General features: G+C 33.1%; 2 protein-coding genes across 2 annotated transcripts; one reads left to right on the top strand and one right to left on the bottom strand.

The window, feature by feature from the left end:
* Positions 1-849: 849 nt before the first annotated feature.
* On the bottom strand, positions 850-6,022 carry LOC105256452 (6-phosphogluconate dehydrogenase, decarboxylating). The gene is made up of 5 exons (XM_025413458.1): positions 5,606-6,022; positions 4,770-4,993; positions 3,588-3,832; positions 2,887-3,512; positions 850-1,625 (listed from the first exon to the last, which is right to left on the bottom strand). The coding sequence occupies exons 1-5, from the start codon at positions 5,614-5,616 to the stop codon at positions 1,283-1,285; spliced, it is 1,449 nt and encodes a 482-aa protein (XP_025269243.1). The 5' UTR covers positions 5,617-6,022; the 3' UTR covers positions 850-1,282.
* A 791-nt stretch (positions 6,023-6,813) lies between these two features.
* Positions 6,814-11,959, top strand: LOC105256451 (ADP-ribosylation factor-like protein 5B). The gene is made up of 4 exons (XM_020029123.2): positions 6,814-6,894; positions 8,768-9,337; positions 10,274-10,718; positions 10,809-11,959. The coding sequence occupies exons 2-4, from the start codon at positions 9,292-9,294 to the stop codon at positions 10,855-10,857; spliced, it is 540 nt and encodes a 179-aa protein (XP_019884682.1). The 5' UTR covers positions 6,814-6,894; positions 8,768-9,291; the 3' UTR covers positions 10,858-11,959.
* The last annotated feature ends 1,966 nt before the right edge of the window (positions 11,960-13,925 follow it).

Below are 13,925 nucleotides of genomic sequence, written 5' to 3'. Positions count from 1 at the left end.
TCACTGCAATTTGCTCGTCTTATGTCTCCACTTCCTCGAGAGCGACCGCTCTCTCCTTTCCTCTCTCTCTCGTTCTTGCGTCAATATACGCAGTGATAATCGCATTATCGCTCGAACGGTAGGAAAAAAATAAGCCCACAAATTGTGCTCGCTGTTTACGACCTACGTGACGCATACAACTTGTCGTCGAACGCTCCGTTAACTTCCATAGTCGCCGAGTAATGTAAGTTATCCGCGTTACGTAACCCGAGCCTCCAAATCGGAGTTTCCTAAAATATACGTGCGACTCGAATGGAACGTGGCGCACGGAAGCGAAATAAGACGTCGCGGTCGACGATACAGGAATGTTCAACACGGGAAGGTCCGTCGAAGGAAATTTCATGCTACTCGTTCCTATTTCCTTGTAAAGCTCAAGTTTATATTTCATCAATATAATCAACATTTGTAATATGTAGGCCTTCTTTTTAACTTGCCTCTTTGCAATTTATCCTAGAAAATTTGTATATATTTATGAAAAATATATATATATATATTTATGAAGAAGAGAGAGACCGCGAAGAGAAATATATAAATCTTTGTTCATTTGTAGCTTTCAATTTTGTAATCAATATTAAAATCGCTTATCGTTCTGTGGTATCAACTATCACATGCATGGAATTATTATGTGACTCACATTTTAATTATAACATAATTATAAATGTATTTTTGAACTTGCGAAAAATAGTTAAATATGAACTTATAGAATATATATATTTTTTTTAATAAAACTTTAATAAAACTTTCACTTGAATTTTATTTAATTTAAATTAATACTGATTAACAGCATTAATATGATTAATTAAAATCTTTTTAATATTTGTTCCAAATATAAATCAAATTAGAAATTCAGGTTCGTTAGATGCTTATTAAATATTAATATGATCCATATATATGCCTGGACAAGTTAAATCTAACAGCAAGAACGTATTCAAATTTAATTTCGATGCATATTGAAAACATATTTAAATTTAATTACTTTTGAATTTGACATTTGGTTTTTATTTGAGTTTAATTTAGTTCATATAAATAAGCAATATAAACCGTATTTAAATCATATTTAACTGTTTTTCGCGGGAAGATACGTTTATAATTATGATAAATATCTTATGTTGCGTTTGCACTTATTATAAACATCTGTAAAATCACAAATACTTATATCATACTCTTACTATCGCAATTTTTTCTCGCAATCGTAATTTTTGTACATTATCGACCGAAGAGGTCCTCCGAGTTCAATTTAATTTTACGCGTCGTACGTGGAGGCGGACACTTTCCCGCCGTGTCCGGTCCAGTTCGTATGAACAAACTTCCCTTCCTCGCCGAGCAATTCATACGTATGAGCGCCGAAGTAATCTCGTTGCGCCTGCAGTAGATTCGCCGGCAATCGACCCATTCTGAATCCATCGTAGAAGGCCAGAGCTGATGACAGAGCAGGAGTCGGTATGCCAATCTTCACAGAGGCGCCCACCACTATCCTGGCGCTTTCATGGCAATCCTGCACCGCCTTGGCGAAGAAATCGTCCAGCAATAAGTTGGACAATTTCGGATTTTTGTCATAGGCCGATTTTATATTTCCCAGAAATGCGCTGCAAAAAGATTATAACTGTAATTTTGCTCTTCAGAGATACGTATGTTTCTATATATTTTAATCTTATACAGGGTGAGGCATCTAAAACAGGCCACCTGAATAACTCCGTTGGTAAGCCGAATATAAAAAAATTGTTCAGACAAAAGTTGTATGGTTTCAAGGGGGACATATGATGATGTCATTAGTTTAATCTTGAAGAGCCACCCGAAGGTCACGTGAAGGTCAGCTCCAACTTTTTAAATGGGACACCTTATATGCTTTTGCATATTCTTGTAGCTCATCTCAAGAGCTTTCCAAAACACTACAATTATGTTAGTTTTCATTAAATACTTTCCAAGTTATGAGGCTTGAAATAATTTCTTAATTTTACATAAACCGTAACATATCTTGTAAAATATTCATTTTCCAATTATCTTACCTTAATACTTTTATGTACAAAATAATGAGAACAATCAATTGGTGTAAAGAAAATATACAGTTGTTTTTAAGAAAAAATATGGAATTGTTAATTGCAAATTACATATTTTTTCTTAGAAACAACTATGTATTTTCTTTACACCAATTGATTCCTCATTATTTTGTACATAAAAGTATTACGGTAAGATAATCGAAAAATGAATATTATACAAGACATTTTATGGTTTAAAAATTAAGAAATGATTTCAAGCCTCAACTCGAAAAGTACTTTATGGAAAAATAATTTATAGTGTTTTGGAAAGCTCTCAAGGTAAGCTACAAGAAAATGCAATGAAAAATAGGGAGTTCCATTTTAAAAAATGCACTTTCGATTTGAATCGCCTATTTCCGGCCGAAACCAGAAGTTGAAAATATCACCATTCGATAGAACGCACCCGATTTATAAAGAAAATGTTTTTATTTTTTTGAAATAACCACTTCTCTAGTTTTTAAATGGATACGGATGGTCTAAAACACCCTGTATATATAAATAAAATATATATGTAACTGTTATCGTGTGATACATATCTATGCAATTATATTCTCTGCTTTAAGTGTAATACAAGATATTATTTTGACGAGATAATAAACTATGTCTTTTGGGAGAAACGAGAATTATCTCAAGAGCCTCTATGACACTAGATATGAAATGTATCCTTGGAACATTATATACAACCTTGACACTTATATCTTCTTGCTTGTTTTACAAAAAAATATAAGATCATCTGACAAAGATTGATGTGATATCGACGTAAGTCGGCAAGGTTGAAAGTCGTATAAATTTTCATTTCTACCAATTTTACCTCCTTATGATACAGCCACCTCGCCACATCAACGCTATTCCACCATAGTTTAAGTTCCAATTATGGACCTTGGCAGCCTCTCTTAACAACATAAAGCCCTGCGCGTACGAGATAATCTTCGCGACGTACAAGGCCTTCCTCAAGTTCTCGAGGAATTGTTTCTTGTCGCCCTCATACACCAGATTCGGACCCGTTAGTATTTTGCTCGCCTCCACACGTTCGTCCTTCAGCGCAGACAGGCATCTGGCGAACACAGATTCGCCGATCAGCGTGACTGGGACGCCGTAATCCAGGGCGGCGATGGCTGTCCACTTGCCGGTGCCTTTCTGGCCGGCAGTGTCCCTGATGCGTTCGAGCAAATAGCCCTTCTCGTTCTTGTACTTGAGTATATCGCGCGTGATCTCGATCAGGAACGAGTTCAGCTCGCTCTTGTTCCACTCGTCAAACGTCGCGCTCATTTCCTCTTGCGTGAGCTGCAGAGCTTCCCGCATTATGTGATACGCCTCGCAAATGATCTGCATGTCGCCGTACTCGATGCCGTTGTGCACCATCTTGACAAAGTGTCCCGCGCCGGTTTCGCCGACCCAATCGCAGCACGGTTCTCCGTCGACTTTCGCGGCAATCGACTAAAAAAGTATCAGTGTTTGAGTAAAATTTTCCATGGATTTTTCATCTTACAAACAATGATAAGCTAAGCATACTTGAAAGATGGATTTAATATGCGGCCATGCTTTAGGATTGCCACCAGGCATCAAGGATGGTCCGTATCTGGCGCCATCCTCACCTCCACTGACTCCACTGCCCACAAAAAGAAGCCCTTTCTTCTCCAAGTCCTTGGTACGTCTCTCAGTGTCCTGATATTCAGAGTTACCACCATCAATGATAATGTCTCCGGGAGAAAGAAGAGGCACTAACTGCTCAATAAAGGCATCAACGGCTGCTCCAGCTACATCAGATATAACATCAGATTGTATTATTATCGTAGCATTTATTATACACTCCTGGACAAAATTAAAGAATAATTTTTTCTTTAAAATTTTTCGTTAAAATTTAAATATCAGCTTTTAAAGAAAAAGTGAAAAAAAAATTATGCGTTAATTTTGTCCAGGACAAAATATACACGTTGGCCCCGAACGTTCCAGCCAGACATTAAGATCTTATAGGAAATTTAATTCTGAATTTAAAACAAAATTAAAATAATATAAAATAATATAAAATTATATATAAAAATAAAATTAGAAAAAAAAATATATAAAATAGATAGTAATAAGTAAATAAAGTAAATAAAAATAAGTATATAAAATAGATACTAATAAGTAAATAGTAAATAAAATTAAAATAATTTTATACAAAATTTAATTCTGAACAAAAAATTTCGTATAAACATGGGTCGAAAAATGCTTCCTTAAGAAGTTATCGCTCAAAAACCTCTGATGAAGGAAGAGTAAAAGATGAAAAGAAAATGAAATAAAAAGAAAATGAAACTAAATAAATTTCTTGAAAAAAACGATAAAAATAAAAAATAAAAATCTTTTTCTTTTATGAAAATAAAATAATTTTTTTTTTTTAACTAATATTTTAGTAATAGCACGTAATAGTAGAAAATGAATAAAGATGTTTTTCAAAAAATTTATTTAGTTTCATTTTCTTTTTATTTCAATTTCTTTTCACTTTTTGCTCTTCCTTCATCAGAGGTTTTTGAGCAATAATTTCTTAAGGAAGCATTTCTCCCATGTTTATATGAAATTTTTTGTTCAGAATTAAATTTCCTATAAGATCTCAAAGTCTGGTTAGAACGTTCGGGGCCACCCTGTATATAATATATAATTCTATGTAATAATTATATATAATTGTAGATTTTTAATTGCAATAAAATGGATTACCTTTCACTAGCAACATTACTCTCCTTGGGCTCTTCAAAGTACCGACCATTTCCTTCAAGCTATAAGCACCGATGATTTTTGTACCCTTGGCCTCATTCTCGAGGAAAGATTTGACCTTGTCAGTGGTACGATTATATGCACATACGACAAATCCGTGGTCATTCATGTTCAGAATTAAATTCTGTCCCATCACTGCCAAGCCGATGAGGGCAATATCTGCTACTCTAAAAGACAAGAAAACATGTTATTCGATTGAAATTCGACAAGAAAAATCTATTGTCTTCTTACACCTATATGTACTGAAAAAAAATTCTACAATTGCCTAAACAGCTCAATGCGAAATATTTTCCATGATTTAACTCTCGACAATATTCAAACTATAATAATTATAATAATAATAATATAATATAATATAATAATAATATAATATAATAATTATAATAATATATATAATAATAATAATAATAAAATATAATAATAAAATATAAAAATAAAATATAATAATAAAATAAAATAAAATATATTAATAAAATATAATAATTATAATAATATATATAATATAATAAATTATAATATATAATATATTATATTATAATACAGAATACATATAATACACAACTTGGACCATAACAATTTCATGGTAATTAACGATGAATTAAGATAGGCTTAATCTCTTGATTAGATATTCGATATTATATACGATTTGAATGAATTCGCACGCTCGTAAATTAAATTCAAGGTGCTCGAAGCGACCGAATAATTTTCCCCTCGTGCGATATTCTCGTTCCACGTCACATGGAATTTCCTAGGAAAATAAACACGAGGAAGATACTCACGGGGCACTCATATTTGCGGATTATTCCGTGTGATTATTCGCGCGATGAAGGAACAGGATCGAAGACGCAAAAACGAACGACAGGAACAACAAGTGGTCGTCACGCTTTCCGACCTCGTCGGCGAACGAACGTGAACGAAGTCCGTGTCGGACGACGTGCCCGACACGTTCCTCGCGACGTCAGCTGATACGTCGCGAGCCAATCGTGAAACGCGCCGGGTCAGCAGGGCCTTCGATTCGAGCCTCGCCATCGGCACCAAAGTTGTCATAACGATGATGCAGCGTTACGAGTATCGCACAAAATGCCCGATTTTATGACGCCAACTTATCAATCAATTTGTGCGAATCGTCCCTTGAGAGAGATTCCCTTTCGAAGGCGAGGACATCGTTTCGTGGAACTGAATTCCGGAACATCTCCAGCTGAAATGTCAAAAATATTTATTTGCAATTTTTTTTATATATATATATAATACTTTTTATATTAAATTAAATATCTTATATAATTGTAATATATTATTAATTTTAATTATATTAATTAAAATGTAATATAATTGTAATATAATAATATATTAAATTAAATGTTATATAATTGTTATATAATTGTAATATATTATTAATTTTAATTATATTAATTAAAATGTAATATAATTGTAATATAATTAAAATAAAATTGTAATATAACTGTAATATAATTGAAATAAATAAGTAATTTAAATATATATTTTTTATAATAAATTATTATACAAAAAATTATAAATTATAAAAATAATAAAATTATTTTTATTATATAAAAATAATTTTTATAATTTATATAATTTATATTATTATATAAAATTAATTAATATTTTTTACAATTTATATAATTTATATTATTATTATATAAAATTAATTAATATTTTTTTATCAGGTTCTCCAGTTTCAAAATATCTTTTCCGACATAAATTCCAGGCGAATGGTTAACAAAGCAAAATTCCATTATAGTGCAATGTTCTCGTACGGGACTGGGGAGAAAAAAAAATCATGATAAAGCATTTTAACTTGCGACGAAAAATGACTCTTAAGGTCTATTTACACATATCCGTGACGTATCAGTGTCGTATCCGTTAAATTCCGTGATTTTTCGTCAGTATCAGTGATGATAAATTCCTTTTTTTGTTTTTAGATGGACGTATTTACACATGTCCGACGCAGTATCATATTCGGATCGTTCAGTTTCAGTTCAGTATCCGCATAGTAATATTGTGTTTATTGCAAACGATATTTTTGCTTTTTCACGGATACATTACAACGGTCAGTAAATTTATTTATAGAGTATTTGATGCCAAGCAGATCACTCGGATCAAATCGTGGATTTAGATGAAAGTGAAATATTATATTGTGTAATTTTACGATAAAATTTTACAGTAAAATTATGCTTAATATAATATTTTATTTGCATTCAAATCCACATCTTGACTTAAAAAAAAGTAATTTGCTTGACATGGAAAATTCTTTATAAGCTTATACCTATATTTATATAGACATTTTTAGGCTTGTAAAAATAAATGATGAACAACTTATTGAATTAGTGCGTCAATATCCCGTGCTATACGATTTATCGCATCCTAAATATAAAAAACTGAGTTATCTTGAAAATCACTGAGTTCAAACTGATCAAACTATACGGATATATCATCACTGATACATTACGGATGTTACTGACACGACACTGATACGGCACTCACACGGATATGTGTAAATAGACCTTTAAACAGCGAGAGGTGGAAATATGTATACTTTGATACCTTCGAAAAATCGTCAAGGTTACCGGGAGAATATATTTCAATAAGAAGTACGCGAACACAAAGAAATAAATCATATATATACGATTCAAAAGAATTGAACTGAACTAAAGTGAGTCGCGAACTCTGGCGCAAAGTTTTCGATGTTGGGAGAGCAGGATTTAGAAGAGGTCACGCGAGCCTCCTCCTTATCATGTCCTCTTAATACCGCGAAATTAGCTCTGGATTTGAATTTACTACTTCAGGGTGATTTACCTCTAACCTAAGTATATTCTCCTGATAAATCCGGACGATTTTTCGACGCAAAATGAAAGACAAACCGATTGTGTGCGTAGCTATTGTGTCATAAGTCAATTCAATAGCTCTCACAATCATGCAATTGATGAAATTATATTAGCGCGTTTTTTTATCAATTAAATTAAATCAAATTCATAAAAAGAACGGGATTATTTTCATCCTCCTTTATCATTTTAATTCCACTGTGTCTTCTCAATCCGAATAATAAATTACATTTAAATCGATGAGAAATATATTTCATTTCAAGTATCATAAGAAAGAAGTCACTATTACTGACGATTTACAATTCTTCTATCTCTTGATATACAATATTTTAATTTTTAGAATCTTTAATTTTTCTCAATATTTTAATTTTTAGAATCTTTAATATTTCTCAATATTTTTATTTCTAGAATCTTTAATATTTCTCAATATTTTAATTTTTGGAATCTTTAATATTTCTCAATATTTTAATTTTTGGAATCTTTAATATCTCTCAATATTTTAATTTTTACAATCTTTAATATTTCTCAATATTTTAATTTTTAGACTCCGGATAGAACTAATGATGTCATGAAACTTATGACATCATTAGTTCTACCCCCATTATGACGTCATCATGATTTTATTTATCACTTAAAAGTTACCTAAACAAAAATGATTAAAAAATGAGTTAAAGATGACAAAAAGAATCATAAATTTTTAAGTTGAATAATCGCGTTATATAATTTTAAAAAGATTATGTTTGTTAAATGTAATTAAAATATATACATATAATACATACATGTACTATATATACTATAATATTGTATGTATATATATATATATATATATATATATATATATATATATATATAGTCAATATAATATAGTCAATATAATATCAAAAATAAGTCACCAAAACATTGCGAAAAGTATATCAAATGAGATCATTATGATTCTAAAATGATTCTAAAATGACTTTTAGGTGACGTATAATAATGTCATTATGAGTTTCATGTTCTACCTTCTTAAATCTTTAATATTTCTCAATATTTTTCACCTCTCGATTTCGTCGTCCACCTCGATACACGTATACGCGATAAACAGATACTTTTATTTAATAGAAGAGACGAGTCGCAAAATGGCGTAAAATCACGTGCTATCGAAAAACCAAGCGTCTCAGCAGGGGATCACGCTCGACGAGAGGTGAAACGAATTGAAGTGAGGCGAGAGTCGCGAGTCGAAACTGTCAAGACGAGAAAACGAGGCGGACGAATCCAAGGCCGGCAGCGCCGCCAAACGTCAAACGTCAGCTGACTGCGCGGAGCAACCTGAACATGTCGCGCTTCGCCTGATCGGGCCTCCTCGCAATCGTAGTGAACGGATCGCCCGCGATACTCGGAGTCTTTCTCTCTTCCTCTCTTCCTCTCGCGTCTGCCTCTCGGATCCTGCGACTCCTGGATGCGTCTGTTGACGTTTCGACGCGATTATGACGCGGTGCCCTCGTCGGTATCCTCGTCGCCGAGGCCGAACATAACCCCGAGACAATGAACCATCCTGCCGCCGAGGCTCTCTCCTAATCGCGAGCGAGAAGCGGGCTCTTTTCGACGACGACGATAGATAAAGGAAGGCCAGAAGGAGAAGCAACATGGGACTGCTGTTTGCCAAGCTGTGGAGCCTCTTCGGCAACGAAGGTGAGCATTTGCGCAAGCTTTCTCCTCTCCTTGGCTCCTCTAGTATTGTCCTTATGTTTACGATGATGACACGTGCGATGGAAGGTCCAGGAAGTCGAACATCTTCGAGGATTTTCCGAAGATTTAATCGACGAGCGAGGATGATTTGATTTTATTAAACCGACGTGGGACCATCTGGAAGCTTGTTGGGCTTCTTGGAAAATTTATTGTTCAATATTATTGTCCTTTGGATTATTTGTTTTGCTAGGATTGTCCTGGAAAGTGGGATCAGTTGTGCAGCAAACTGGATGATAGTATGTTTTAGAAATTCTCTGTCAATGTACATCGGCCTACTTTCTAATTTGTTAACATATGCTGTCAAGTCATGGTTTCTTCGATCTAAAACCTGGCTCTCGAGTGCAACTGTTATTGGCGATTTACAATTCTTTTATCTCTTGATATGAAATATTTTTATTTTTGGAATCTTTAATATTTCTCAATATTTTTATTTTTGGAATCTTTAATATTTCTCAATATTTTAATTTTTAGAATCTTTAATATTTCTCAATATTTTTAGTTGCAAATGTTTGAGCCTGCTCTCCCAATTTGTCGAATTCTCTGGATTTAGAATTTTACCCTACCTCTTATCAAAATTTATTCTTCTGATAAGTCTGATGGTTCTTTGATAAGTATCCTCCCATATCTTTATTTTATATTACACTCCTTCATATATTGTAAAAGATCGTTAGTATAAAAGAATGTTATGCTTGTTATAAAATTTTTATCAATATTTTCATACCATCATTATTATTCTAGCCTTATCAACCTAAAGTTGAGTCACTCTTTGAGCAATAATATTCTTCAACAAACAATTACTTGTAACCCATTATAGATCCTCTACAAAATATTTCAGCTCTTTGTAAAAATTGTATCGCTAAAAAGTTTCACTGCTTTCAGAGCACAAGATCGTTATGGTTGGTCTGGACAACGCCGGGAAGACAACTATATTGTACCAGTTCCTGATGAACGAGGTTGTCCACACGTCTCCGACTATCGGATCTAACGTGGAGGAAGTGGTGTGGAAGAACATTCATTTTATCATGTGGGATCTAGGTGGCCAGCAGAGTCTGAGAGCCGCCTGGTCCACTTATTACACAAACACCGAGTTTATCATTATGGTCATAGACAGTACAGATCGGGAGCGACTCGGTGTAATTAGGGAGGAGCTGTATTCCATGCTGAATCACGAGGAGTTGAGCAAGGCCAATGTTCTGGTCTACGCCAACAAGCAAGACTTGAAGGGCAGCATGACAGCGGCTGAGATTTCGCGACAGCTGGATCTGACGTCTATCAAAAAGCATCAGTGGCACATACAGAGCTGTTGTGCTCTCACGGGAGAGGGGTAAGATAGCGAAATCTACGAGCAACAGTTGCACATTGTTCTTGTGACGGAGGAGATAAAATCTGAAGTACGAAAAAAAAATTGTTTCAGGCTGTACCAGGGTCTGGAATGGATCGTTGGACGCTTGAAAAAGACATGACGTACATTATGAGAGTCTATTATAAATCTAATGAAATATCGAAAATGTAAAATATATTATTAAGATAAGTTTATCTCACAATTACACACTTTGACGGTTATACGAAAGAGGAAAATAGCCTGGGGACTATTATCGTATTTCGTTAGTGATTATTTGAAAATCTCCCGGTATGACTCTCAAAGTGCATCCGAACAGCGAGCATTTTTAAACGAACGGTGGACGGGTGAATCTGCCCTTTAGCTATTATATTGTGCAAGATAAGATCTGATATAGAGGCAAGAGCGTTATAAACGCGTGACTACTTATGCGATAGAGAGAAAGTTCGGTATTAATTATTATATAAAATGTGACTAGTACCAAGTTTTCTCTTATCCATCAATACAGTCAATATGAAATAAAAATAGAAAAGAATTAAGCGCGTATATAAGCAGAAAATTATCGTTTTTTTACTATTTGATGTTGATTGTCATAATTATATCGAGTCCAACAGTTGAATCACTTCCATTAAGAAAGCTGTACCGATTGCTCATGCAAATTATTAGATGGTGAAGGAGATTTTTTTATCCCGTCCACCGATATTCAGCGGTGGAAAAACAGGCAGATGAGGATAACTAACGTTATTTGTACTCGGTTGACATGAGAGCGCAACGGAAGTGCACCTGTGTACATAGTTTTTTATACTTCTCGTTAAGAGAGCGAGCTGAAAAAAGAAGAGGAGATCAAAGTGGGAAAGGAATGTCGAATGGGAGAGGACGAGATTTTACGCAAGAGCCCGAGCAGATTCCCTTCAAGATCACCCGATCGATGAGAAACCTTTCGTAGCAGAATACGAACTGCTCTGTGATACGTGGATTCAATTCTGAGACAGTTGTTTGCTGGACAGATTACGAGAGATGGAAGAAAAAAGGATAACAGATAAAGCCGATATAATGCGTGAAGGAAGACTGATAATAATTTTCAAGGTGTAACAACGCACAGATAGTATCGCGATAGGTGAATGAAAAGCTTTGAATCAAAAAAAACTTGTTTGCCTACTCTTTTCAATTTATATTCCATTTTAATCGTTCTGGATCAATCAAAAAGAGTCGCTTTAATAGCATCTTAATTTAATTCATTAATATAATATTAATATAATATTAATATAATATTTTAATTAATATAATATTTATATAATATATTTATATAATATTTATATTAATATAATATTTTAATTAATATAATATTTATATAATATATTTATATAATATTTATATTAATATAATATTTTAATTAATATAATATTAATAAAATATTAATTAATATTAATATACTATTTTAATTAATATAAGTTATCATTAGTTATTATAATTATTGTAAATAGTTATACTATAATTTTTTATGGCCTCAAGGAGGCGCGAGTCCTTAGCCGTTTAAGGAAGCTCTTTCCATTCCATTTCCATTCACCTGCGATTACTATATGTCGCCAGGATGACGAGAGGAACGTTTGTAAAGTTGCACGGACCTTCTTTGTCCTCCAACTGACAGCTGTCTCGTTTTTGTCTTTATTTAAATCGTAAATGTAACATCTATCTTTTATGTAGCGCGTGAAATACTCCAATAGATATATATATATATATTAATATTATGTAGCTGATATATGGATAAAAAAAAAGGAAGCCGAGAAATGTGACCGATGAGACGGGTGGATGCCAAGATTATTATAGGGAATTGTTATAAACATCATCGCGCGAGAAATAAAATAATAAATACCGTCTAATGTCAGAGTGAGATCTTAACGCTTAAAAGTTTACATAAAAAGTTAAATAACGTCAGCTTTCTCATATTGAGAGAGAAAACGGGTTCTTAGGTGTTCGATGACGTAAGAAAGAATTGTATCTCGCTATTGTTTCCCCGTCGAAATTTTCTACGGGACTATTAACGTCCAATTTATCCTCGGACGTGTCCGTCTTCTTTATGTAATTGTGTAAGAAAGAAAATTTTCTGAAAAATGTAAAGTACAAGATATAGGTTGTTTTAACAATTGATCGATGATTGTTAGCGAGTGAGGACGCGCGTAACAAAAAAAAATGTTAATTAATTCGTGTTAATTCTGCGAATTTCATACACGGCCCGATATGTCGGAAATAACGATTACGAAAAATCATAATCCATTTTTTCGCCAACCTACTGGTCTTTATCTAACATAATATTGTATAATACACATTCCAGCAAACACCAAGTAGCATTTATATAATTGTTAGTTGTAATTTCCCACTCGACAATATAACTGTAACATGTTATGTAACTGTTATATAACATATAACAGTTATATTGTCGAGTGGAAATTTATAACTAACAATTGTATAACTGTTACTTGGTGTTTGCTGGGATACAAGTCCCAGGGAGCGTCCCCTGTGCAACTTTATTAAATAATAACAAAAAGGTTAAGATGTGCGATGTCAAATAAATCAGTTTCTATCAATAAGAAACACCGATCTGTTCTTCATTATTTTCCGCTGTAATAATTTCCTTTTTTATTTTGGAATTTGAATGAGAGATAGTAAACCAGCAAACATTAAATAACAGTTATACAGGGTGTTTCAGACCATCTGTACCCATTTAAAAACTAGAGAAGTGGTTATTTCAAAAAAGCAAAAACATTTTCTTTATAAATCGGGTGAGCTCTATCGAATGGTGATATTTTCAACTTCTGGTTCCGGCCGGAAATGAGCGATTCAGACCGGAAGTACATTTTTTTAAATGGAACCCCCTATTTTTCATTGCATATTCTTGTAGCTTACCTCGAGAGCTTTCCAAAACACTATAATAAATTATTTTTCCATGAACTTTTCGAGTTATGAGGCTTGAAATCATTTCTTAATTTTACATAAACCGTAAAATATTTTGTAAAATATTCATTTTCCAATTATCTTACCTTAATACTTTTATGTACAAAATAATGAGAACAATCAATTGGTGTAAAGAAAACATACAGTTGTTTTTAAGAAAAAGTATCGAATTGTTAATTGCAAATTACATATTTTTTCTTAGAAACAACTATGTGTTTTCTTTACACCAATTGATTTCTC

This window comes from Camponotus floridanus, unplaced genomic scaffold (genome assembly GCF_003227725.1).
Source record: "Camponotus floridanus strain SB8 unplaced genomic scaffold, Cflo_v7.5 scaffold67, whole genome shotgun sequence".
In the NCBI taxonomy this organism is placed as follows: Eukaryota; Metazoa; Arthropoda; class Insecta; order Hymenoptera; family Formicidae; genus Camponotus; species Camponotus floridanus.
This window is presented reverse-complemented; position numbering and strand designations above follow the sequence as displayed.